General features: G+C 52.6%; 1 protein-coding gene across 10 annotated transcripts in view; it reads left to right on the forward strand.

Moving 5' to 3' along the window:
* DIP2C (disco interacting protein 2 homolog C) overlaps nt 1-27,329 on the forward strand; it is a 416,980-nt gene that overhangs the window by 77,828 nt on the left and 311,823 nt on the right. Inside the window, exon 1 of one of the 10 annotated variants that reach the window (XM_058682052.1) lies at nt 13,657-13,992. The exons of 8 other annotated variants lie outside the window; for them this stretch is intronic. In XM_058682052.1, the coding sequence (XP_058538035.1) occupies nt 13,935-13,992 (58 nt within the window). In that variant the 5' untranslated portion in view covers nt 13,657-13,934. Of the gene's footprint in view, nt 1-13,656; nt 13,993-27,329 lie in introns of those variants that run through there. One more of the 10 variants, XM_058682055.1, reaches the window with a different exon arrangement.

Consider the following 27,329-nt stretch of genomic DNA (forward strand, 5'->3'; position numbering starts at 1 on the left):
GTATGTATGTGTATGTTATAGTTACTTATAAAAGCTCCAAACTGTAGGGGTGCCTGGATGGCTCAGTTGGTTAAGCATCCAAACCCTTGATTTCAGCTCAGGTCATGATCTCATGGTTCATGGGTTTGAGCTCTGCATTGGGCTCTGTGTTAACAGCTCAGAGCCTGGAGCCTGCTTGGGATTTTCTCTCCCCCACTCCTCCACTCATGTGTGCGTGTGCGCGCTCTCTCTCTCTCTCTCTCAAAATAAAAATAAACTTAATAAAAGCTCCAAACTGTAAACATTTATATAATCAGACTCTGTTTTATTGTAATGAGATAAGATTTAGCCGCACTGTTACAGGGAGGGCAGAGGTGTGTGAGGCCTGCTGTCAGTCAAGGAGTCTCAGGTATCCCTAGAGCCTGGAAAGGAGGGGGCCTGGTGCTCCTGGAGCTTCTGGAGGAACCCGCCCTGCCCGCACCTTGAGTTTAGCCTGGTAAGATTTCTGATCTCTGCAACTGTAGAAGAAATTTGGGGGTTAGAAGCCATTACGCTTGTGGTGATTTGTTACAGCAGAAGTAGGAACTAATACAGCAGTTCTGCTCTTTACCTCTGAGTGTTTTAGGAAGAACTACATTGTATCAGCCTTTCCTGTGCCTTAAATGATCATGAGAGGTGGTTTCTAAGAAATAGGTGTTTAAACTTTGCAAAAGAAAATCGAACAGACTACTCTCATCTTTGCGTCTGTTGTTTGAGCCTTTAAAAAACCCTACGCTGTGTACACAGTCCATTCCTGCCGTTAACGTGCATTGTACGGGATCACTGGGAGACTAGGCTTTCACACGTTGTGTGTTAGAATGAAAAATTAAAGCATATTAGGGATCCACAGAAGTCCTGAGTCGGCACTGATCCAGGTTTGGGTATCGGCGTGCAGAACTCACCCGCTTAACTGTTGAGAATGGTAAAAAGGCTTGTTGGATGTTCCTGTTTTCCTAGTTTATGTACTTGGCACTCAGGTTCACGTAGGTCTCATGCGTGCATCTCCACATCGGAACTGAAACGTGAACGTCTGACATCTTTGCAGCAAGCTGGGGGTGGCGCGTTCCTGGGACAGGTTTCGGCTTGTTTCCGAGGCCCCCCCCCCCCCCCCCCCGCCCGCCCCGAGACAACAGTCCCTACAAATCAGCCCGAGTAGGTCTCCCACTTCTGTGGGTGTGTCTGCTTGCCGTCCCCCAGTGCTCTTCCAGCCTCTGCTGCAGAAGCTCTGGCCCTGGTGGGGGGCGCACGTCTCTGCGGGCCCCCTGCCACGCTCCGGGGAGGCTCGGCTGCGGCTGTAGGGTCCCCTTGAGCCCCGGCCCGTTGAGAAGCCGGGTCTGGGCTGCAGAACATGGTCTCCTCCTGCCGTGCTCCTGAAGGGAGAGTAGGAGCAGCTTGTGTGGGTTGAGGGGTTAGAGCCAGATGCTTCAATGGGAATGTGGCATGGGGACTTAGTGCAGGTGGCCGTAGGGGTCTGTCCGCTGCTCTGTGCTCCAGACCTTACAGACCTTCGTGTCTGACACCAAGGAGGTCTCCTGAGCCCTGTGTCCTGCAGGACAGGTCGGCTAAGCCGTGCCGACCCCAAGGAACCCCGTCCCCAGAGACCTAAGGACCCTGACGCCCCTGTGCACCCTTCTCACTCCCACCTTCGCCGCACGTGTGATGAGGTCCGCCGCTTGCCCCACTGCCCGGGGGTGGGTAGAGTGCCTGCTAACCAAGCTCGGAGCAGGCCTCCCGCCTTCCCATGGCCCCTGCTGTCCCTGTTGTGGTGCTTGCTTCCCCCACCCTGGTAAGCCCTCCGCGTAGTCTCTGCTTAGCACATTCCAATTTTATTTTTACCTGATGTGAGGCTCTCAGAGCAGTGAGCTGCATTCCAGACCGTGTTGGAGCACACGGGGAACCCGCGTGTCTGGGAAGCATATTTTTAGTTTTTAGCTTCAGCTGGAATTGAAATCAAGCGAGCCAATGCACAGCATCCGGCTGGATCCACAGACTTATTGTAGTTCTAAAAGTAGCCATTTCTTAAAACTGTAAAAAGTGGTCATTTCTGTTTTAAGAAAAATCAAGAGCATTTCCACTTTTCTCATGCAGTTAGATGTCTAAAATGGGAATGGTGATTTTCAAAGCATGGCTGTATTTATTGGAGAGTGTTGTAAACCTTAATGTAGCTTTATTTTTGATTTTTACCTGGTTATCTAGAAATTTACTGAAAACTTGAAGTGGTAACAATACTAGTTGCATTTGTAGGACTTTTTTAGAAGGAAAGTGTTGTAATTTAAACCACGTACAGTTGACCCTTGAGCATCATGGGTTTTAAGTACGTGGGTCCATTTCTATAGATTTTTTTCCCCCATAAATACAAAACAGTACTGTAAATGCATTTTTAAAGTTTATTTTGAGAGAGAGAGAGAGAGAGAGAGAGAGAGAGAGAGAGACACACCACGAGAGTGGGGGAGGGACAGAGAGAGGAGACAAAAAATCCCAAACAGGCTCCGTGCTGTCAGCACAGAGCCCAGCATGGGGCTCGAACCCACAAACTGCGAGATCCTGACCTGAGCCGGAATCAAGAGTGGGAGACTCAACTGACTGAGCCCCCAGGAGCCCCTGTAAATGTATTGTCTCTTAAAATTTCCTTGCATTTTCTTTTCTCTAGCCTACTTTATTGTGAGAATACAGTATGTAATATCACATGTGAAATCTGTGTTAATATTATCAGTAAGGCGTCCTGTCGACAGTAGGCTGTTTGTAAAGTTTTTGGGGGAGTCACAGGAGGGGGAGTCCTCCACGTGGGGGAGTCACGTGGATATTTCGGAGCACAAGGGTCGTCAGCCCTGACCCCCACGCTGTTCATGGGTTAACTGTAGTGCAAAGTAGGATGATTGGCTAGAAAGAAAGAAAGCTCTTTGGTTTTCTTTGTGAGCAGGCGTGGGGCCGGGGTGTGGACAGGCGCGGGGGGCCGGGGAGCAGACAGGTGTGGACAGGCATGGAGATGGGGTGGGGGGTGGCCTGGCCATCCCGTGGCCCGGTTTCTCACGTGCACGTGCAGCACACTCACATGTAACACGTCACACGTAAATCTTGGCAGGGCGGGTTCTGGACATGCGGTTTATCATGCAGTGAAGGCATGGCTGGAGGCTTGGGAAATGTTCGTCCACATCACTGCCTGGCTTTGGTCCTGAGACGGCTTCGAGCCTGTTGTGACCCTGACTCGGCCATGGCACGTTTCGTGGGAGCCAGCTGGTGTCTGCCCAAGCTGGGCTTTGCCAAGCACAGACCAGAGGGATGTGTGTGGGGAAGTGCATCGTGCAGCAAGCGGCTGAGGGTGCGGAGAACGTCCTTGCTACTGAGACGGTCACACGTGTGCCCCATGCAGGCTCCGGTGGCCGTCACATGTTGCCCGTCCCTTCTGCTCTGTGTCCTCCCCAGGCTCTGGGCCATTTTTGGCCCGGGCGGCCCTTCTCTGGGGCTGGAAGGGAGCAGGAAGAGGGGAGATGGTTTCGAAGCTCAGCTGGGAGGTCATGTTGATTTCTGCTCCGGTGAAAGTGGGGGGAGGTGGGTGGCGGCCATTGTGTGCGGGTGCAGTGGTCCCTACACACAGGCCCTTCCAGGTGTCAGCTCGGGCTGCAGTAACAAAGGACCCCAGATGGGGGCTCTAGCATTGGTGGCTCGTGGCTCTGCAGGCTGGAGTCCACGTGTGGTCAGTTCAGGTGCAGGAAGCGGGGGTCCCTCTGGTTCTCACTCTGGCTGCACCTGCCGGGGCGGGAGGGAGGGGAGCCTGAACGCAACCTCCAGTGGCCAGCTCCCTGGCCTCTTCTTACACGGGTATTAACCACCAAATCAGGGGCCCTCACGACCCCCCATTACCTCTCATGGCCCCCCGTGACTTCCTTGCCTCCCACAGGCCGCCTGTGACTCTGTCACGTGGGAAGGTGGGCTTCAACACCTGAATTCTGGGAGGATAGACACTGGATTCCATGGCAAAGGCGTCTGCCTGCCGACGGCGGGAAGGGAGGACGGGCCCCTCCTGTGACCCAGCGACAAGGCCGGTGTCCCTGAAATGCGCGGCACTTCAGAGGGACCGAATCCTTGTGTGGTCTCGACAGGTGGTGCCATGGGGGCTCATGTAATCATCCAGGCGCGGCCGTGCCACGAACTGAGGTCCTCTGAGTGGGGCCCTCTGCGTGTTGGGGTGCCTGTGGACATGTACACCAGGTGCTCTGAAAACACCTGGGGGTGGCTTCCAGTGACCCTACACGTCCTGAGGTCACCAGGTGCTGTCCCTCTGCCACCACAGTGGACCCCTGAGACACACACCTGCCAGAACAGTCTTCATGACGCCTCTGCCTGAAATTCTCAGGTGTCCAGTGTTCCTGCCTGGCATCAAACTGGAGTCCTGACGGCGCTAGCACCTTGCTTGAGCTGCATCTTACGGGGAGCCCGGAACACCAGGACCAAAGGCTTCTGGCCAGCGCCACGCACGGGGTGTCTGTGCCCTCTTGTCTGTCTGATGACGAGAGCCCGCCACCCACCCTCGGTCGCTGGTCCCAGGCTCCCTCTGGAGCACGTGGTCCTCCCTGGACTTGCTCTGCAGTGGGGGTGGTTTTCCCAGCTCAGCCCTTCCTCTGGATTGGGGGTCAGCGTGAGTCTGAGACGAGCGGGTGTAGACCAGGCTTAGTAGCGGCCTCAGGAGCACACGACCCAGCCCAGCCGGTAACACATGGTGGCCCAGGACGGCAGCAGCTCATGTGTGCCCTACACTCTGCTGCGCCCCACACGAGGCTGGTTTCCTGGAGCCCTCCGGCCCTCCCACCTGGGTGCTAATATTTCTGCTTCAGTTTAAGCAAGGAAGGGAAGGCCAGGACGTGAAGCGCCTTGAGCCCAGCGGACAAGGAGCCACTCAACAAGGGATGGGGTCCAGGCTGTGCTGCACGTTTCTGAGATTCATGTAGATGGTGTGTGGGTGTGTGCGTTTGTGTGTTTGTGTGGGTGGGTGGTGTGTGGCTTTTTGTTGAGAACGCAGTGACCTGGACGGTCTCCCTTCTCTTGAAGCCCCATCCAGACTTTATCAGCTATTAGTCATTTCAACCAATTGGTTTCCCTTGTTTTGCTTGTGGCCTCGGTGCTGTGCCTTTCGCTAAGGGTGTGTCCGTAAACATGCCCTTGTGAGTGAGGGGACCAGCGCCCCCTTGGCAGCCCCTGCGTGGGGACTTGGGGCCTGAGAGGGGAGCACAAACGGAGACGAGCCAGCACAAATGCATATGGCGGCAGCCATGTGACATCTCGGGCAGGTCCAGAGAGAGGGTGTCCCCGCTAAGCTGATGGGCATGCACGTGGGCAGTGGCGGGAGGAGGGGTCAGGGTCAGCGGTTGTTTCTGCATGAAAAACATTTTATCTTCTCTAAAAATCATCCTCCCCCTTCCCAGACAACCACTGTACTCCTATCTGAGTCCTTAAAAAGGACTCCTCCTGTGAGTGGAGAATTTGGGAATGTGTGCAGTTTGTGGGTTTACACATAGGCCTCTCAGCCCAACCTCTGCATTCCACAGCAATTACTGGAAAACTTACAGAAGCTTTATGGATGTGTCTCTCAAAGAACATTCTAGAAAAGTTTAGGGTACCCATAATAAAAGGAGCTAATTTCTGTTAGAGTCCCGCATTTGGATTCTAAAGATAAGCCATTTGTAAACCCTTCAGCTTAGTTTCAGTGGAATCAAAGATAAATATGTTGAAATTATCTTGCAGGTTTTGTTTGGTTGATGTTGATAAGAAGGAGGTGGTTAGAAATCACTCGTGTGAGGAATACTTGTTTGGGGGCGGGGAATGGGACATTTACTTAGCTTTTTTTTCCCCTCTGGGTGACAGCAAAGATAGAATATTTAGGTGACCTACACTTTGCTGTTAAAACATGTGTTCTGTGGGTTCTGAAAGCTCAGACTGAGTGTTTCCTGACTTTCCCATGTCTGTTCACATAAATGCTGTTGAACAGAAGCTGTCCTGTAGATGCTTGAAGCTGAATAGGCCTTTTATTATAAGGCACAGAGATGAATGAGAATGTGGTGTTTTGTTGTATGGACTTTAAAAATGGTTTCAGTCTTTTCCCTGAAATGAAATAACTACTTACTGGATTGTTCATCTATTAAGAGGGAAAAGGGAACTCTGTAAACCCAAGTGAAACTTTAAGAAATGGTTGAGGCTGAATTCATCGCCTCTCCTTTGGGAGGGTTGGTGTGTGAGTTTGGGGATTCAGTAAACCATATTTGGGAGAATTTGCAAAGCTTCTTGGCCATTCATCCTTGCTTTTTTAGCTTCCGTCTTATGCTCTCAATCTAAACGTGTTATTTTGAAACCTATGATTTTTATATTTCTTTAGTACTCATAAATGCCATGAGCTGGGAAGACAGGTGGAGGTGGGTGGTGGGGAATCGGGTGCCTGGTTTGCCCTTCATTTCTGCTCAACGTCCAGTGAGGGACTTAGGGCTCCACGTGTGGTGGCTGGATTTGGTGGCCTGAGGGCATGTGTCAGCCCCTGTTGGGTTTTCATCCCTGACCTACTGACTGGCAGGCTGGCTCCAGACCACTAGATTTGTTGCTAAGTAAATACCTTCCTGGCAGCAGGAGGAGAAAGGCACCCGAAGGAGTTGACGTTTCTGTGAATCCTTTTAAAAATGTCTGTTTTTGTGGGTGTTGTGTTCCAATGGGAACGCTCCGTGCACACAGTGGACTAATTCTAATCATTTCAATGAAGCCTCACTTCTCTTGGCATTGAGCAAATGAGAAGCTGCTGTTCCCTGCCGCCCCCCCCCCCATCACCGCCAAAACCAGGGGGCAATGGCATTTATTCTGTTCAGTGGTGAGAAGTCAGGGACTCTGGCTCTGGACTTCGTTCACAACCAGGAAAGGTGTGGTTTGCGGGCTGACTTGTTCCTTCTTATTTCTGGGGTCCTGGTTTCACGTGGCCTGTGTCACCTCTGTGTATGAAGCCGGGATGAGGCTCCACGTGTGTGCCTGATGCAGACATTTCTAGGCGTGGGAAGATGTCCCTGGGTGTGGCTGTAGAGATTTATGCTCTGTAAACAGAAAAGCTAACGTCCACAAGCTTCTGTTTTGCCAGAAGTGGCTTAAGATAAGCTGCAGATTTACCACTGGTGTCAGAGATCCCGGTAACCACCTCTCCCTGGCCGCAGAGATTTTGCTCTGTTTCAACTGCTGTCACGTTCCCATCAAATGAGGATTCTTTGTTCTCACTCTTAAGAACGTCAGCACATAAGCGAGGCATGGGGTGGGTTTTCTTTTACGCCCCCGTACCCTGCTTTGCTTTGGATTTGGGGACTGAGTGGCTTCATTGAGCTGTGCGGCCCCAGTGGCCCCTGGGGGTGCAGGATGGGAGGGGTCTCTGGGGCACAGCTGATGGTGGTGGGAGGGGACAAGGTGTCCTTGTGGTGTCTGGATGGGATCTCAATGGTTTCCTCCAGGAAATGTGTATCATAGTTGTATGCTTTGTATGTTTTTTGCGGGGGAGGGGTGGATTTAGATTTCGGGAGAGAAAGTCCATGTTGAGATTCTTTATTGATTTCAAGGCTTGAACCAGAGGGTTTGGGCACAATTTGGGGATCTCTGGGAAAGGCAGCAAAGTGCTCCCTTGTAGTGGCGCTGGAGGGCAAGGGCAGGGAAGACGCCCCTGCAGTGGAGGCTGGAGCTTGTGTGTGTGTGTGTGTGTGTGTGTGTGTGTGTGTGTGTGTGCGCGCGCGCGCGCGCCACATTGGCCCAATGGCGGCTCTCACCTGCTCCTTTTTTTAATGTGTGAGCTAAATGCTTTACCCTTAAGTTGATTCGCTGGACACCCGTGGCTCCTTGTCTGGAAGGACGTGTGGGTCTTCCCCACGGAGGAGTGGTTATCCGATCAGCTTCTTCTACCCTTGACCTGCCTGCAGGCTAACAGTGTTCTCTGGCACCTGCTGTGGTCCTGAGCGGTGACGTGTGCAGAGGCTTGAGCTCTCTGGAGCCGTGAGGTGGGGCTGGGGGCGAGCATCCTGGCTGTGGGTCTGTTTGCCGGGTAGCGGTGACCCCCCGGGATGCTGGCAGTCAGGGGCTGGTCCACACTCCTTCCTAACTCCTGGATTCTTGGTGTTTGCATGTGAGGGAAGGAGAGGAATTGGGGTCAGTCCCTTGTGGGGGCAAGTCCTGCCCTCGTCATCTCAGCTGCTATCAGTGGTATTTTTTGTGCTCCTCTAACCTTAGGCTTATCGTATACAAGAATAAGAAGGGACAGAAACAGTTCAAGGGTATTTGAAGACTTACGTAATAGAAGCCTAGTTTTATCACGTCTCATTAGGAGCAAATCATGAGACAAATCCACTAAAACAAATTTTTTTTAACATTTATTTATTTTTGAAGGAGAGAGAGAAAAAGTGTAAGCAGGGGAGGAGCAGAGAGCGAGGGAGACAGAATCCAAAGCAGGCTCCAAGCTGTCAGCACAGAGCCCGACACAGGGCTCGAACCCATAAACTGTGAGCTCATGACCTGAGCCAAAGTGGGGCACTTAACTGACTAAGCCACCCAGGTGCCCTAAGACAAATTAATTTAAATAGTTAAAAAATATCTTTACTATTTGCATCTGTGGTGGCAAGCATTGATTATTGATTGATACTCAGTAAAAACGTTTATCACCTTTGTCACCAAAGCCGTTGTGCACCCTGTCTGCACGGGGGCTCCTCACTCTGAGTGGCCCGGGAGGGGTGGGGGCACTGGGTCTCGGGGCGAGGCCAGGCCACGGGTGGTCTTCCCTTCAGGGGGGTAATCTGGGCCAGGTCCTGGGGTGGATTTAAGTGTGGTTTGCTTGTCTGTCTCCGCCTTCCTCCCCTGCACTGGCTTTGGGAGCTCGTCCAGGGAGGTCCTGCTGTGTCTCACGTGCTGGTCGAAACGCTCGGGAAGCCGGTTCTGGGCAGCACAGGTGGAGCAGGAGGCAGTGGGCGAGGACGCAGGCGGGTTCTCTGGACGCCACTCGCCCTCTGACGGGCTGCCTCACGTGGCTCAGTGAGCGTGGGCTTTCCACTTGGGGTTTGGTCTTCCTTCAGGGGAAACTGTCTTGTCGTGTCTCCTAATGTATAATTTTCTCAAGAGTTGAGTAAATACCTGTGGAATAAACAGGTAAATAAATGCTACGTCTCATGAAGATGAAAGTTTAGTGCCAAGTATTACATGACTTAGTCAATATTTGTATCGATACAGTGAATTCCATTAAAAAGCAGGGATTTTTTTTTTTTTATGGGATCTTTTCCACAACACCTTTCACTCATGTCTCCGTGCTCGTTGGTAGTGTGGGAAGGTGTTCCCGTCCCGTCACAGAAGAGGAAACTGAGGACCCACCGTAGTGACCCAGGCACTTGAAGCTGGTCAGTGACCAGGTTGGGGCCTGGGACCCTGGGCTCTGCGAGTTCATGTTTGTGATCTTTTATTTCATTGTCAGCCTGATGGTAAGCTTCCCCTGCGTAAGCGTTGTGGATATGCCAGTTAATCTGTTAGGGGCCCGTCCCCTCACCTTTCCCTCCGCCTTGAAGCTCCGTACGGTCCTCTGAAAGGTGTGCGGGCACGTCACGGAGGCACATGCTGCAGGCTGCTGCGGTTGGGGAGCACTCGGCTGCAGATTTGCTGTGGATAGTCTGTAGGGGGAGCCCCCACACGTGTGTTAAGTCAGACGGAGGAGGGCACTCACCGGATTGGGCCTGGTACAGCGGTTAGAGGAATGTTTCAAAAAGTGAAAGCGTGACTCCTACAGATAGGATGTTTGACGGTGAAGTCTTGCTTATGAAACCCGTAAGATTTACGAGCAGTGCGGAGGGGACGTTGCAGAAGCACCTGTGTGTGGAGTAAAGGACGGGGGAAATGAAGGGCGGGCTTGTGCTGTGGGAGGAGGACGACGTGTTCGCGTGTCTGTGGCAGGATCCACGTGCACTGCTTGGGGCCCCTGCAGTTCTGGGAGCTGCAGATAGCTCCTTGGGGCAGAATCCTCGGACCCAGAGGGCCAGCCCCCTGCGCTCTGGCAGTCGTGGGGCCTCGAGGCGGGGTCACCCGGCACAGCCCGCCCTGGCCGGCTCGCCCACAAGGCGTTCTCTCCGCGGCCAGCACAGGTGCCGGTGGCCGAGAGGCTTCAGACACGTGCCGGGGAGCGATGGTCGACGCGGGAAGCTCTAACAGGAGCCTGCATGCCCTCCCGCCTCCAGCGATGCCCCCACCCCACGCTGGGGGGGGCTGTGTGCTCACACCCCACCAGCTGGCGTCCAGCTCCCGTCTGGGGGTCGGTAGTGCCTCTGGGGCGCTCGGCTTGCTGACACTGTTGCCCCGTTGCTGGTGCGTTGAGTCTCTGCCGTGCTGAAACTTGACGGGCGTCAGTTCCAAAGTCGTTCCAGTCATTTTTGTGTTTGATGCTTTGAAGACCGTTGTGGCTGACCGACCGTTTCCGGTTGCTTCCCTGTATTCGGGATGGACCTAGTTTTTTACCCTCACAGGGGAAGCTGGACTCTTTCAGGGGGATAGCGATGTTTCTAGTGTCCTGGGGATAGAAATGAGCATCGCACGGCGTGGGGTGGGCCAGGTGCTGTCCCGAGGGAGCTCAGCAACCCCGGGACGTTTCCTACATCGTGCTGGTTGCTCCAACAGACGAGAAAGGCTGGGGTCAGGCAGCCTCCTGAGATGCAGCAGCCTGGACACGATTCTGTTGCCCCACTCACGGCCTCCGGGTCAGACCCAGGGCCACAGGGCCTCACCCCACATCCGCCCTGTTGGACAGAAGAGCTTCCCGACATCGTGGCTGCTAGAGCACGTGGGCTGCTGTCTGGGGTGGGCAGGACAGTGGACAGACGCCTCTGGTTTGGGGGGAAGCCCAGTGAGGTCCTGGGGGGAGTGCCGCTGGGGGTGGGTATGATGGAGTCCAGTTCTGTCACACAGGGCACAGTCTGGGGTCTAATACTTAGAATTGTCAAATCATTATTTTGTGCACCCGAAACTAATGGAATGCTGTATGTTAACTCTGTTTGAATTTTAAAAAGTCCACCTTTTAAGACGTTCATTTCTTTAACATTGTTTTCTTTTGGGAAGGTGCCTTAAAAATTGACTGTGTGAGCTCAAGCAGTTTTGAGTGAAAGCCGTCTTAATGAAGATGCATCTTTGCGGCAAAATCTAACTTGTGTCGTGTGCATGCTGCCATGCCAGACTCGTCATCCTGACCCTCCAGCTTAGGGTTAAGTGTCCGTGGGGACAAATGACCCAGTGCCCACTTGCTGACTCTTGCAGGTGTGGCTGTGTCCTGGGAACAGCCAGCCCTCCGTCCCTGCACGGCGGCGTCTCCCCCGGCTGCCCTCCGACGTCGTGCCTGCACAGAGCCAGGCTGAGGCCAGGCCCTCCCTCTCCCTGGGCCGGGGCTGCGTCAGGCCGCTGTGTCACAGCCTTGGCCGCTTCCCCGCGTGATGCTGTGGGTGTTTGCCTGCCTGTGAAACAGAGGGGCATCTGCAGGATCCTGGGGTCTGGCCAGCTGTGAGCCAGCCTCGAAGCACCACTTGGGTTGTGTGGGGACAGGCTTGCGGTGCTTGGAGCGGGGTGGCTCCTGCTGATCTGCGAGCAGGTGGGGCACACTGCGGTGTCTGCACTGGTCCTGGGCCGCGTGTCCAGGGGCCCCTACACAGCACCGGCAGGCTGAGGCTCCGTGGCTGTTTCTACCCGGTGGTGTTCCTCACGCTGTGTGCACACAGGTCTTGTCCCTCCGCATAGCGGCCAGGGGACTGAGCACTCGCGGTGTCATCATCCCGTTCCTTCTGACGGTCCGAGGGACCCTCTTGAAGGAGGTGAGCTCACTGTCTTGCCTTCTGCTGTAGGAGCAGGCTCTGAGTCATCCCTGTTCATATGCGTCTTCTGGACGAACATCCCACGAGGGTCCCAGACGCTTCCTGTGAACTCACCGATGGCTGTGTGTCTGCAGGGGTGGGAAGGTCTGTCTTCAGCTGGCCTCTGTCTTCCCCGCAGTCGTGTACCTGGCTCCGGATGTGACTCCAGTAGAGGACACATGCCTGCTCCCTCAGAAGCCTGTCCAGAGAGCTGGGGCTGCCCCGCCTGGAGCGGATCCCGTGGGACTCCTTTCCCGGCATTCTAGAGCCTGCGTCCTGGCCGCCCCCAATCCCACGCGTGGAGAAGTCTCCCTCCACCGGGTCCCGGACACCTCTCCATGGCAGCCCCAAAGTGGCTGATACTCGGGAAGTACGGTGTCAGATTTAGGGCTGTTTACAGGGCAGATACCCCAGCATCTTCTGGGTCACCGGGTGTTGAAGCCCAGAGGATCCAGGATGGCCATCTCTCATGGCGTCAGTGGCACCGAATAGCGTAAATGCAGCCGACCCCAGAAAGCTGGGCGTCAAGGCCCTGCTTCGTGGTTCAGCGCTTGTGTGATCTTGAGAAAATACCTAATTTTTGTACTCGTTTTCTTAACTCTGTGATGGGGCCTTTCCCAGTGCTGAGGACGTCGTGTCAGGAAGCGCTGAATACTCAGGAATGGCCCCTCTTGTCTCCCCACGCCCTCGTGTGTGAAATAATTGCTCAAAGAGCCCGTGCAGATCGGGGTGGGGTCTAAAATGGGAAGTTTCTCCTTGGGTTGTATGATACCTGTTAAATTTTTTTCCTCATGTAAACGTGGATGCAGGAAGATTTGGGAATTTGTGCAGTTAAAAAAGGCTTTTGTGAGGAAGGGTGTTGCTTATAAATGTTGAGGTGGCCCATGACCTTCACCGCGTCCATTCCTGGCTAGTGCTTGCAAACTGCGACAGGAGTTTTTAAGTTATCTTACTATATACAGTGAGCTCTTTCAGTTACCGTTACTAGATTCTGTATAGGATTTGTGCACTGCTGCTTGGTTACAGCGAGCTGTGATGAGCCGAGCTGGGCACATTCCTGCACCGGTGACTCAGCTATGACTGTTGTCAGTAATAAATGGGGTGTTTTGATTGCTGCCGGAAGGGCTTGCTACACACTGTCCCCCAGCCCGTCACCCCTGTGGGCCCTCGTTTGACCTTGGAAGTTCACAGGTGAACAACAGAACCTTCTCCCATGGAGTGGACCTCCAGTGGGGAAACCGAGGTTGACCCCCAAATGCACCACAGTTGGGCTGTCCTTCTAGGGGATCGGCATGGGCTTGATTTCTGCAGCACTTGCTGTCCTTAGGGGACCCTCTTGTGACTCTCCTGAAGACCCTAAGTTCTCTGCAGAGACTCGGTGATCACGGGACCACGAGATCATGACCTGAGCTGAAGTCGGACGCTTAACCGACTTGAACCCCCCAGACGCCCCTGGAAATTACACATTAAGAACAGAAAGAAACTGCATTTTAATTCATATCCCAAATATATGACCTGTTAGTTTTTTCTTCTTCCTATGTGACCACTGTGTTTTTTGCTAGAAATGTAAAATTATATTTGAATATAGTGTTCTAGCTCTTCTCCAAGACTGGCACATAATTTTTGAATGAAATGTAAAAATCAGTTGCACAGAACCTTCACCATTTGTGGCCCAGAATTTCCCAGTAAGCAGCGTGTTGTATGTCTCCACATGGTCCCTCTGCATTGCGTGACCTGGTGGTTTGCCCCTCAGGTGGCCTTGAACTTGTAGGGACTGTTGAGCACAGAGAAGGTTTCTGATGACCCTCTGAGTCTCACTGTCCCGCAGTCCCTAGATGTGGGGGCGGGGAGTATGCTGCTTCTCCGCTGAACCCAAGTTTTATTTGCCTGATGAGTCTTATTTGCCTTTCTGTCCTGTGGACTTTGTGCTTTTTCCAACCTGGAATGTAAATAAATGAAAAGGGATGTTCTCTTCCATCACCAGCCTCTGTTTATGTGCAGGGCTCAGATCAGCTGGGTATTTGGAAGTTTCTGTGCACATCGATGGCATTTTTTGTTTTTAAGAATAATTTAAAAGTGTGGTTATTTGTCCTCAAAATGGGTAACTATCTGGTTCTATCAAGAAAAACGTAGCCATGAGACTAGTTTTATGTATGTATGTATGTATGTATTTATTGAGAGGGCAAGTGGGGGAGGGGTGGGGAGAAGGGGACAGAGAATCTTAAGTGGGCTCCAGGGTGGCAGCAGCGAGCCTGATGCGGGGCTTGAACTCACGAACTGTGAGATCATGACCTGGGCTGAAGTCAGATACTCAACCGACTGAGTTGCCCAGGTGCCCGAGACTAGTTTTAAAAGATGCAAGTGTGGGTGTGCGCTTGGCTTACCAGTTACACTAATAATGCAAAGCACCTGCACGGTCTCTGATAAATGGAGATCGTTGTTTTGTTTTTATGACAAAACGTGTGGAATCCATGTTGCAGTGCTGATCTTGACCAGGGAAAGGTAAGAGCTTGAGCCTGGACATTCTTAGACGACTTCCTGGGTCCCTGGAGCTCAGCTTGGGGATCTGGGACTAAGGAGCAAAGAACAGGCACATGGGAGGGCGATGACCATCTCCAGGTCTGGGCGGATCCAGCGGGGCCAGAGGCAGATTCCTTCTGGCCCCTTGGGCTCAGCGTGTGCGTTGTGACTGTGTGACCGGAGCCTCCAGAGGTGCCTGCAGGTGACTGTGGGGGTGGAGGGGGCCTGGTCACGGATTCTGGTCACGGAGCCCCCAGAATAGGACGAACAGGGCTGGGGCGCCAAGGGCAGAGAGCCATTGTTTCCGGGGGGAGTTCCTGGAAGATGGTCCCAGCCAGAGGCGGTTGGGCAGGATGAGGTGAAGAATGGCTTTGGGGCTCCACTTCCTTCCTCCCCCCGGGTCCAGGGAGGTGGAGGGAACTCCAAGAGGCCAGCTCAGAGGCTGTCTCTCGGTTACCAGCCCCAAGGAGTAGGTGCAGTCTCGACCAGGGCTCCCGTCATTTCCACGACACTGGCCGCTTGCTCCATCTTTAAGTCCGATTTCCTCAGGGGTCAGACTTTGAGTTACTTTTTTCCCTTCAGTCGTTCCCTTTGTCCAGCTTATTCACCATGCGTTACAAGCCGGGACACTAGTTTAAGTCACCAGAGATAGTTTGTCTCACTCTTGATTCTGTATAAAAATAGAGTTCTTAGAACAAAGGTGTGTCATTGTTGGACACAAGACACAACATGCCAAAGGGCCACTGGTTTGGGGACCCTGTTATTTTACGTCCTACCCTAACAGTGAAGATTTATGGTTAAAGAAGGAGATGCCTGACGTCTTTCTTAGTGCAGAGATTTTTATGAATTTTGTTTTGGGCCGTTTGGACTGGAAGGGAAAGGTTGCGTCAAGAACAGTTCCAGAGGGGTGCCTGGGTGGCTCAGTTGGTTGAGTGTCTGACTTCGGCTCAGGTCATGATCTCACGGTCCGTGAATTCGAGCCCCACATCAGGCTCTGTGCTGACAGCTCGGAGCCTGGAGCCTGTTTCAATTTCTGTGTCTCCCTCTCTCTCTGCCCCTCCCCCATTCATGCTCTGTCTCTCTCTGTCTCAAAAATAAATAAACATTAAAAAAAAAAAAAAGAACAGTTCCAGAGATGTTTGGGGCCATGCCGTTCACTCCTTGGAAGATGGTGTAATGTTCCCTGGTGGCTCTTTCCAAAGAGACAACACGTGGGATGCGTGCCCTTTGTTATGTTTGCTACGGAAACGTGGCCGCCCCGCGGGCTCTGCGCAGTGGGCAGGGGGCATTGCTGTGCAGCGTTGGTGACGATGGGGTAGAGGGTTTCCCAGACCAGCATCTTGATAGCAGTTGGTGTGGACTGATGTGTATGCTACTCTCTTGAGGCGGGAATGGTCCCCCTCCAAGCGCTTCCTCACGATGACGCGTACTGCTGGAGACTTCATTCTCGTGTCCTACTAGTTTCCAGCTTCCTTCTCTTATTTCTAACTGAATTTCTGGCGCTGTGAAGGCAAAGGCGTGGGGAGCATCCCGTCTGACTCTCAGGGACAGGACACCGTGGACAAATAGTGAGGAGCCGCTCTCGGTGTGTGTCTTTAAGGACTGATGAGCCCTTCTCTCAGCTGGTCAGGGCCTGAGGTGCTGGTCCTAGATAGGGAAGCCTCCAGGCTGGCGTGTGCATAGCTCATGGCATGCTAGGTTTTAAAGGAGAGCATTCTGGGGAGAAGGGTCGGTGTCCGAGATCTCGTTGGACTTCTGGGTTAGAAGGAAGTGAGGGCCTTGCCATCCAGAGCCGTCATCCAGGGAAGGGAAGGCCGGCACTGTGTGGGCGTCAGTAATGCCCACCTTTCTGGGGCTGGGTAGCAGCTGTGTGTCCGTATGCATGTTGTGTCTTGAGGCCATGTATCCCCCAAGGCAGCGTCCGGTCCTAGGCCCTTACAGCACCACACGCTAGTTCTATGCTTTCCCCCAATAAATTACTTGTTTTTGTTGTTGCTCTTGTCCCAGCAGTCAAGCCCTCTCAGGGGACCGGACAGGCCGTCAGGTCTGAGGCCTTCAGGGGGAAGGCCCTCGGCCACCACTCTGGTCCCCAGTTTGGTTTATAAAGTTACTCTCAGGATCGGTTTAGAGACAGTGTCTGTGCTCCTGCTCTGTCAGGTTGGTTCCTCTGGAAGCCACTCCCAGCTTCTGACCTGTCTGTACTGTCCTTGTAGGCGTTTATGATCTAGTCTGCATAGATCCCCCAGTCTTCATCTGCGAATATGTTCGTATTATAATTTTAATTAACAGATTTTGAGTAGTTCCTTATGACTTTCAGGCTGTTGCTGAATGGATGGTGTTTGCGCGGAGAAACTGGCTCCACGCTGATAGCCTTTGGAAGCTATTTTGAAATGAATTGCTTTCACCCTAAATGTTTTCAGGTTTTACATGTGTATGTGCCTGAGAGCCATGAAGGCATCTAAGTGTTCAGGGCTTTGCACCTTCCTTACAAGAAGAGTAATGTCATGTAGAGCGTTATTAGTTTGTTTTTGCTTCCAGACAATAATGTTATTTTTTTTTCCCACAAAGAGACACTTGCTAAAGTAAGTCGCGAATTATAATATACTCAGGAAGGAACATGGATCAATAGAGCATAGAGTTTATAAATAGACCCGCATAAATGTGGCCATTGATTTCTGACAAGGTGCAAAAGCAGTTCAGCGGACAGCAGAGTATCTCCTCCACAAATGGTGCAGGAAGCATCGGGCGTCCATGTGCAACAAAGTGAAAAGTGCCATATCCACGAGTCAACTGTAATGGGGTCATAGCTCCAATGTAAAACTCTAAAGCTTCCAGAACACAACATCAGAGGAACTCTTTTTACCCTGAAGGTAGCATTCTGGACATAATACGGCGGCTCACAAAAGAAGAACCTAAGTGTAGTTCGCCAAAACGAAAAACTTCTGCTCTGTAGAGACATTGTTAAGGAAAAAAGCAGAAGCCACCTACACGCTGGGAGAAAGTATCCACAAACCACACACCCTACGAAGGGCTTGCACCCGGAATATGTAAAGGACCCTACAGTTCCATACAAAGAACACAAATGAGATAATTTGCACAGAATATTCGAATGGATGCTTGATCAACAAGGACATAAGGACATAAGCACAGGAACTGTTGGCCATGACCAGTCCCACAGAGAGGCACATGACAGCCAGGGCGTGACGCTTTTACGTGCCGAAGCGTGGCTGGGACGGAGGCACGGCCGGTACCGAGTGCTGGCGAGGATGGGGCTACTGGTATGTGTGGTTGCTGCTGGTGGGAACTCAGGCTGGCACGGCCGCTCCAGAAACGGCACTTTCTTACAAAAGTGAACATGTGCTTCACCTGCGACCCGGCGGTCTGCGCCTGGATGTCTCCCCAACAGAAACCTGTCCTGGAGCCCTTACAGAAGCTCCGTTCGTAGTTGCCGAAGAGAGATGAACAGGCCAACTGTGGTACGGCCATCTAGACCGTGGAATCCTAACTACCCCGCTGCCAAATGAAACAAGTTATTGACACGGCAGCTTGGATGATTCGCAAAGGCTTGGTGTTGGATGAAAGAATACGGTCTCACACATTACATTCTGTAAAATCCCATTTACATGGCATTCTGGAAAAGACAAAACCATAGAAAGAGAGGACGCATCTCTATTTGAGTTTTGCTTTTTTAGAGTCCACATAGAGGGTGAGATGATCCAGGGGTTGCCTTCCTCGGTCTGGCTTGTATTGGTTAGCACAACATTTTCCAGGTTTATATATGTTATTGCAAAGGACAGAATCTCCTTTTTATGGCTGAATAATATTCCACCGTGTATGTGCCCAGTCACCCCTTCATGGACTCTTGGCTTCTGTGAATAATACTGCAGGGAGTGTTGGGGCACAGATGTCTTAGACCCCGTGTTTTTACCTCCTTCAGAGGAACACTCAGATGTGGGATTGCAGGGTCATAGGGTAGTTCTGTTTTTAAGTTTTTGGGGAACCTGCACACTGTTCTCCAGAGCAGCCGCACCAGTTTGCATTCCTACCAGCAGTGCGAGACGGCTCCCCTTTCTCTGCATCCTCACCAACACTTGTTTCTTGTGTTGTTGAGCTTAGCCATTTTGACAGGTATGAGGTGGTACCTCATCGTGGGTTTGATTTGTATTTCCTTGATGAAGAGTGATGTCAAGCATCTATGTGTCTGTTGGCATCTGGATGTCTTCTTTGGAAAAAGAAATGTCTGTTGAAGCCTTTTGCCCAATTCTTAACTGTTTTTTTGCAGTTGAGTGGTAGGAGTCCCTTCTGTATTTTGGATATCAGCCCCTTATCGGATGGGTGACTCACCAGTATCTTCTCCCATTCCGTGGGCTGTCTTCATTTTGCTGCTTGTTTCTTTCATAGCACAGATGCTTTTAGTTTGTGGTCCTCTTGTTTGGTTTTGCTTTTGGTGTCAGGTTAAAAAAAAACAAACAAACAAAAAACCTGTTGCCAAGATGAATGTTGAGGACCTTTTCCCTGTGTTTTCTTCTAGGAGTACTGTAGTTTCAGGTTTTACATTTTAGGTCTTTGATCCATTTTTGAGTTAACTGCTGTGCGTAGTGTAAGATAGGGATCGAACTTCATTTTTCTTCATGTGGACGTCCAGTTTTCCCAGCGCCATTTGTTGAGGAGACGATACATCCCCCAATTGTGTATTCTTGGTGCCTGGTTGAACAGTTGGGTGTATGTGCATGGGTTTATTTCGGGCTCTTGATTCCGTTTTCTTGATCTTCTGTGTCTGTTTTTGTGATGATGCCATACTGTTTAGATTGCTACAGCTTTGTAACATAGCTTCCAATCAGGAAGTGGGATGCATCCAGCTTTGATTTTCTTTCTCAGTATTGCTTTGGCTATCCTGGCTCTTTTGTGGTTCCATACAAATTTGGGGATTGTTTTTTCTATATTTGTGGAAAATGCATTGGGATTCTGATAATCACACTGAAAGTATAGATGCTTTTGTGTAGCGTGAACATTTTCGCAATATTCTTATCTGTGAATGCAAGGTATCTTGTTTATTTTTCTCGTTTCGCTCATCACTGCTTTGTAATATTTAGGAAATATGTGTATTTCCAATATGACAAAATGGAATTCGTGATGATTCTATTTTTTTCTTTTTCCTGGAGTCTTAGTTGATAAGGGAAGATGGCATAAAAAAACATAGTTTTATTTTTTTAATTTTAAAATCTTCATCTTTCTATTTATTTTTAGAGAGAGAGAGAGCGAGTGAGTGCAAGTGGGGGAGAGGGCCAGAGAGAGAATCTTAAGTCTCCTAAGTGGGGCTTGATCCCAGGACCCTGGGACCATGACCTGAGCTGAGTCACGACTCTAAACTGACTGAGCCACCCAGGTGCCCTGAAACAAATTTAAAGTCACTTTTAACAGCAATGGCAATAGTTCTGGTGAAAGTTACCCTAAGTTACTTTTGAAAAAAACTTGTTTCCTTAATATAACTGTGTATGGAGTTTTATTTTTATGTTTTGATGTGGTGAATTGAAAGAAAAGTCACAAATACTGGGGGGAGGGCTGTCGATGGGGGCTGTTGAAGGGGACGCAGGCTGCCCAGTGGTCTGGAGTACTCGGTAAACCGGACTGTGCTGTTGGAGGGGCTGTGGTCAGTGCATGTGAGTCAGTGCATGTGAGGTGGCACTGGCCTAAGGTGACCCTGTGGCTTTGGTACTTTCACGAGGAGGCTGTGTGGGTCTTGGTACCCCCAGCACCTCGGTGTCGTCCCTGGCAGTGGTCCGCAAGCCTGGGTGCTTGCACCTGCCTCCAGGAGGGTCCTTTCCACTCTGGACATGCAGAGCCTTGGCTGAGAGGGGTCTTGGCATAGGTTTCCTTGGGGAGAGGGTGGGCGCACAGCCCTTGGCCCTGGCAGCATGCAGCACCTTAAGCCCTGCAGACAGCATCTTCACCCGGTTGTTGGGGACACGTACGTGCATTGAGTGCACAGCACTGACTTCAGACTCAACCCCTTTAGCTTAAACCCTGAAGCTGCAGTCCTGGCCCTTAGTCTGTCCTTCTGCATCAGTGGGGGTGGTTTGTGGGATGTCACATGGAGAAGGCTTGATGGGCGGGGGCTTTCCTGCTTGGTTGGGGGGTGGTCAGACTAGAGCCTATGCACAGGACAACTCTGTATTTGCTGCTTAACAGCTCAAAGGTAAGATTGATGATTTTTATAGACGTGTAAGACTTTTTGGTTTTCGCTAAATCCTCGATGTTGATTTTTCGTACATAATGATGGCCTGCTCTGTTAGCGCAGCCCCAGTGAGTTGTGTGTTGACAGCTGACGCTGTGTGTTAACCCTGTGACCCAGGAAGAAGCTACTGTCATCCACATTTTACTGAAAAGGAAATTAAAGCTTAGGAGATTCAGATAATTTGTGTAAGCTTCACAACGACTCGGGCAGTCAGGCTTTGGAATTCATGCTCTTGACCATCCCCAAGCCCCTGGGTTTCCCCAGCTTCCAGGTAGCATTTGTGGGTTTGTGGGACAGGACTGGGACTTCCTATTAATGGATGAGATGTTAGCATTTTGAGACGCATGCGTTCCCTGAAACAGGCATGTCTGGGATGGGGAACAGAGGCGATGGAAATGTGCTGGATATGTGTGTGTGTTGTATTTCATCAGAGCTCCTGAAAATCTGTTTTCCACAGTAGGAATTTTACTTGTGAAGTTCTGTTTACTAAATATTCCGTACAGGAACAGGTTTTTGTGGGTTCTAGTTTGAAAAGTTTTTGGAGCGACGTGGGTGAATGGGCTACGCATGATATAGCCAAGCGGGTTCTGCTCACAGGTGACTTCGTCAGCTTGGACACAGTCCCCCCAGGGCGTGATTCACTGCAGGGGTGGCCCGTTTGCAGCCTTGTCCAGCGTGGTCTCGTTCCTCCGAGCCGAGGGCTGAGAGCGGGGTCTCTGGTCCAGCCTGCAGCAACAACTCCCAGCAGGAACGTGGGACCCTCAGGTTCCCTACCGAGTTCACCACCATGGACCCGACTCCCCCTTTACATTCTGGGCTTTCTGGGTCTTACACACGCTTGCGCTCTAATCTTATGCCAGTCTCTACCAGTTTGGAAGGAAATTTGGGGTTTTAACAAGACAATACAGTACTGGAACCCTGTTCTCAGCCTTTGCAGAAGCTTGAGTTCGGTGCTTTCCTTTTGTTTACCTGTTAAGAGAGGCTCAGGTGATTGAATTCTCATTCCCTCCTGGAGATGGTTCAGAGCTAATTAGGTGGAAACCTAAAAAGAACTGAAGAAGCGATGGCAGACAGACCCTACTAAGGATGGAGTGTGGTGCCACTTTGCTGAGCCATCACCAGGGTGGCAGGGCCATTTCTGTCCCATCCATGCTGTGATCGCCCTGCCCTCTTGGTTTCAAGGCCATAGTGTCTCAGGGGCCTTTTGGGTCTCTAAAAGACCCTGTTTTCTGGCTGGGCAAATTGCTTTCCCCTCTCACGTGACAGAAATGTGTGATGCGAAATGAACAGTGAACGTCCTCTCTCCCCCAATGTTTTAATGTGGTGATTTAGGTGTGTTTATGTGTATTGAGGTGTGGGTCAAGGTCATTTTTCAAGGGTCGGGGTTTTTTCATCCTCGGGTCTTGCCGTTGGTGCTACCCCTGATGAATGCACTTTGCCACACTCCTCACGTGTGGATGACTGTCTTCTCAGACCTGCCTGGGACGGCGTTGGCAAGCCCAGGGACGTGAGGGTGTTGCCATGTGAGAAGCACAGGCTTCGGGCCGGCTTCCTGCCTCCCTGGGCGCTGACCCGGCTCAGTTCCCTGGCCCCACTGCAGCAAACAGGGCTTTGGGACGTATGCCATTGAAGCCAGACCCATGGCCTGTGGAGCTAATAAGGCTGTGGTTGTTGGTTTTATGGAATTATGCACTCTAGGGTAATTAAAAGCAGTCGCGCTGAGAGAGATTTGGATGCTATTTGCTCGATGTAATTCAGGTCCAGTTTTTCAGGAACATCCTGACTCGGGTGACGGATGCTCCCCTGTACTCACACACATGCTGGGCAGCTCCCTTTACGTTAGGCTGGACGTTTCTTTAAGCGAGGATTTTCTGGTGTTCTCCTAAATTCTGTTATCGTCCGAATCCCTAAGAGGATGCTGTTTTATCCTGTGTCTTCTCAGGTTCCCTCTTGTCTCAGCTCAGGCTGCTGGGACCCAACACCACAGATGGGCTCAGAAACCAACTGGTTCCTCACAGCTCTGGAGGCTTCAAGGTCCAGGCGCCAGCAGATTCTGTGTCCGGTGGGGACCCTTCCCGGTTCACAGCATCTTCTCCTGGGTCCTCACATGGCAAAGAGGCGAGGGAGCGTCCTGGGGCCTCTTTTACAAGGACACTGATCCCATCATGGAGGTTCCACCTTCAAACCCCCCTCCCTTCCCAAAGACCCCATCTCCTAACATCATCACCTGGGCGTTAAGTTTCCACATAGGAGTTTAGGGGGAACACAAAGACTCTATAACATCTATGGTTTTTTAAAAATTTTTAAAAATTTTCGAGAGACAGCGCAAGCAAGCAGGGGCAGGGCAGAGAGAGAATCCCAAGCAGGCTTCGCACTGTCAGCACAGAACCCGACTTGGGCTCGATCCCATCAGCTGTGAGATCATGACCTGAGCCAAAATCGAGTCTGATATTTAACCGACTAAGCCCCCTAGGTTCCCCTCTAACATCTCTACTTTAAGGACTTCCCTTGTCTTGTGGACGTGATAGGCCCAAATGTCTGTGGGATTTCCTATTAGAACCTCCCACGCCTCACTTGTCATGTTATCTGGATTCACCTGGGCATCTGCTGGGTGCCCCGGGTAGGGGTCGTGTCACCAGTGTTTTGCAGCACGATGCTCTGGGAGAAAGTAGGTCCCTAACAAACACCGTGAATGATCCGTGGCTGTCCGACTTTTCTGGCGGTTAAAACAGGCTGAGGCCTGAGCCTTACTTCAAGATGAGGGTTGAGAACCCCAGTTCCTGCGGAGGTGTGATCCTGTGTCCTCTCAGGCCTTCCTCAGGGTGGGTTTGGGTGTCGTCAGCATCCGGTTCTCTTGGTGCTGGACCATCGACCACCTCCTCGGCCTCGTGAGGACGGCCCGTCGGCCGCTGGAGTCATCGGGCCCTTGTTGGCAAGTGGCTGTGGCCTCAGATGGCTAAGTCGTCCTGATGGCTGCTTGGTGGGAGCTGTGGCAAGGCCACGTCCTCCCTCAGCCTCCTCCCTGGTGCCACGTGTCCTGCTCTTCTCGCTGGGGAGCAGGAGTGCACAACTGGGTGTCAGCCTGGAACCGAGTGTCCTCTCCAAGCAGACGCTTCTGCAGGGGAGGTGGGCCACATTCGGGGTCCCGCCCGTGCCATTGGTGCTGGGAAGGAACCGGCTTCACCTAGGTGGAGGCTGGAATGCATGGCTGGATGATCCCTTGGGGGAGAGTGAGTGGCGTTTGCTGGTTTCTCTTTCTGCGCCATGGCGGGCCGCGCTCCCAGTGGTGCTCCTGGCGAGCTCGCCTGCGAGCTGAGAGCCAGCGACTCGTTTCCTCCGTGTGGCTATCATGCTGGGGCGGGTGTGGGTGGGCAGGGGTCTCCTCCCCCGTGCTCGTGGCCCGCACACGCGCCTCTTCCCGACAGACCCATCGGATGGCTGGGAGGGAGGGAGGGCTCCGTGTGGGCCGCCTCCGTCCCGTCCCAGGGGCATGTGAGTGCGTCCCTTAGCCCCGCAATCGCAGACATGGCCTCCCTCCCTGCACAGCCTGAGCTGCTTTTAGAGGTTTGGAGATGTAATTTAACTCGTCTTCGATTCGGAGTGTTATTAAATTTTAATGTTTAAATTGGTGGCTGTATTTTATGGCCTTTGCGTTCTCTCCCGATTGATTTTTCTTTTCCCTGTGAGAGAGGAGGTGTGTGCAGGAGAAAGCTGCATGTGGCCCCCATTCTGAGGGTCGAAGTGAATTCTGAAAGCTCTTCATCCAGGTAGTGAGCTGATCCAGAGCCTCGATTCCAGTTGGGCCTGTCAGCTCAGCAGAACCGGGCCCTGTGGGGAAAGCAGCCGCTTAGCGCTGTTCCGGATCCTTCTCCAGAGAGAAGCTGGCCGGCCGCCACCTGCCTATCGCCCCGCTGTTAGCGCTCGGTGTGCATGTCTGTCTGTCGTCCCTGAGGTGGCCGGGGTTGTCCTCACTGACCTCATGTGTGACTCTGGCTCCAGGGTGTGGGGTGCAAAGTGTCACGCACAGCCTTCTGAACGGGAGTCAGTCGTGAGCTGATTCCAGTAAAACTAAACCAGGGAGTGGTTCTTGTCCCAGCTTCGGAGCCCCCGGAGCCGGTAGACTGGACCCTGTAACCCCAAGGGCCATCCAAAGAGACCTCGAAGCTGCCGGGATCGCAACCCCGACCCACCCTGGCCGTTCCCATTTTCACCTACTGTAATTGCACACGTGTGTAGACGCTGCTCAGTGGAGCCAGGTTTTGGGTAAGCTTTGCCCTGGAGAGAGTGGCAGCTCCAGCTCTGGAGCCTTGGGGGTGCAGACCGCAGACCCTGCTGCCTTCAGTGGGGACTTGCAGGCCTGCCCTACAACGCGGGAGGTGACGGCCGCTGCTCCCCGTGGGAGCTCCCCACCCGCCAGTGGTTACTGATGTGTCACTGCTCGGGACGTCTGGGGCCACAGCTGGGCGTGGGCAGACCTGGGGCCCAGAGCCACCTGGAGGCCGCTTCCCTCCACGCCTGTGGCTGAGAGTCCCTTGTGCGGCGGCTTGGCGGCTGTGGCTGTGGCCCTCCCCGCGTGCCATCACATGGCTCCCTGGGCCGGTGTCCTGGCCAAAGTGGAAGCCACGTGGTCTAGCCCTGGGGGGTGCGTCGGGTCCCATCCCCAAGCCCAACGTGGATCACGAGGCGGCAAATGCACCGTCAGGGAATCTGTGACCCTGGGTTAAAGCGATCCTGCTAGGCCCCTTCTGTTTTTTAGTTTTTAATAAAGTGTATTTTCTCCTTTCAAAATCAAATAGGAGCCCCAGCCCAGCTCGGCTGGTTTACGTATTGAGTGGAGCACAGTTCTTCCTGCCGGACGCTGAGAAAAGTCGGCCAGAGCTTGAGAATGTGGCAGAGGGGAGCAGCGTGCTTGTCGGGTGGGGCGGGACACATGTGACAGGCCCACTCGTGGCTTGATAATCCAAGCTTGGTTTGGCCCAGTGTTAGTCGCTGCCGACGAAAGGCCAGGAGGGACGTTTCCGTCACTCGCGCGTTTTTTCCGGTAGCGACACATCTGGTTTGTGTCCTGACCCGAGCCTCTGCCCCATCTAGCCGGCCCTCTGAGGCCACCGTCATTGTCCCAAGTGCCTGTAAGTAATTCCCCAAATGTTCTTTGAACCAGCTTTACCACCTGGCGGCTGCCCATTAATGATCGAATACGCTTTTGAAGGTGTTCATCCCAATGTTTTTTTTTTTTTTTTTCCCGTGTGGGGATTGTTTTTGGCTTTTTGAAAATTCTCTGGGATGTAGAACACTCAAGTGTCTGGAGCCTGGCGTTTCCATTCCTGCTTCTTGGGTTGGGCTCTGCTGACGTTGCAGTTCAGAAGAGCGGAGCGTTCAAGAGTCTGTGTGTCTGTGTGTCAGCTTTACAGCCCTGTGGTCGGTCCGATCGCGGGCGAGCTGCGGTGAGCGTGGGAAGCGGAGCCCAGGGCACGGTGGAGGCGCTTTGGGAACCGCGGGTGACGGGTCAGAGCTTCCGAAGCATCGGTTCCTGTCGAGTAAACCACCCAGTTGGTACTATGCATACTGAAAAAAATCCTCTTTGTCTGGTAACAGGATGTGTCTTAAGTAAGCAGGCCTTTATCCTTTAATTCAGAGACACCACGTGCTTCATTTGTTTAAATCGGCCACAAACTGTGGTGAATAATTAGTGTGTCAAGCACAGTTTAGGTGCTAAGGAGACCAGATAAACAGGAAGTCCTCAGCAAACAGGCGGGCTCGGAGGGCGAGCTGCGTGGGCGCAGACGTGTATAACATGCGCTGGGAGCCGGAGGCGCGAGGCGGGCCTGCAGGTGGGCAGGGCTGGCTGAGTGGAAGGGCTTGGGGTGCCTGTGGACGGCGGTGGGAGCAGGCCCACCCGCACGATGCCCCACCGGACCCTGAAGGAGGCCAGGCGTCTCCACGAGCCCGTCAACAGCGACACGGTAGAACAGCGTGCCGTGCAGGAGAGAAACCGTATTGCTGCTGCTGGAGGAGTAACCTGGTCCCCACGCACACACGCAGTCACACGTCTGCACACACGCTGCTCTTAGTGGCATTTTAAAAATCGTATTAAGTACAGAAGACGCTGAGGAGACGACACTCGGTCCTTGTTCTGTGGCGAGTGTCGTTGATGTAAATCAACACCCCTGTTACTCAACGGAGGGCGTCCGGCCTCCCTGCTCGGTGGGTGGGAGCACCCCGGCGTCCCTGCTCAGTGGGTCTCTCTGGAGGAGGGAGGGTTTGCACAGTGCTGGAGAACTGTAGGCAGCAGAGGATCTAGAATCTTTGAGGCCTCACGTCTGCACGTGTTCGAACCGCGTCGCGGCCATGCGGCTGTGTGAGGTGCCACCCCTGGTTGGCGGAGCGAGCGCAGGACGTCCACGATGTGCCAGGTGCTCTTGTCTGTGCCTGGCATCACCTGGGTCACGTCGAGAGTCGTTGGCTACTTAGATTCATGTAGTTTGCTCAGGAAGCGCGCTTTTCGGTTTAGGTTGCAGTGTCTCTAAGAGCCGCGTGAAAGTGGCTGAAGGGATTCCAGGAGGTAATCGTCTGCCAAGGAGACCCTGACTGTGCCAGGCTGGGAGCAGAGGGCACCTGTCTCACGTTTATAGCTGTATGACCTTCGGGAGAATTTTGACCCTCTCCTTTGTTTTAGACCACTT

This window comes from Neofelis nebulosa, chromosome 8, assembly GCF_028018385.1.
Source record: "Neofelis nebulosa isolate mNeoNeb1 chromosome 8, mNeoNeb1.pri, whole genome shotgun sequence".
In the NCBI taxonomy this organism is placed as follows: Eukaryota; Metazoa; Chordata; class Mammalia; order Carnivora; family Felidae; genus Neofelis; species Neofelis nebulosa.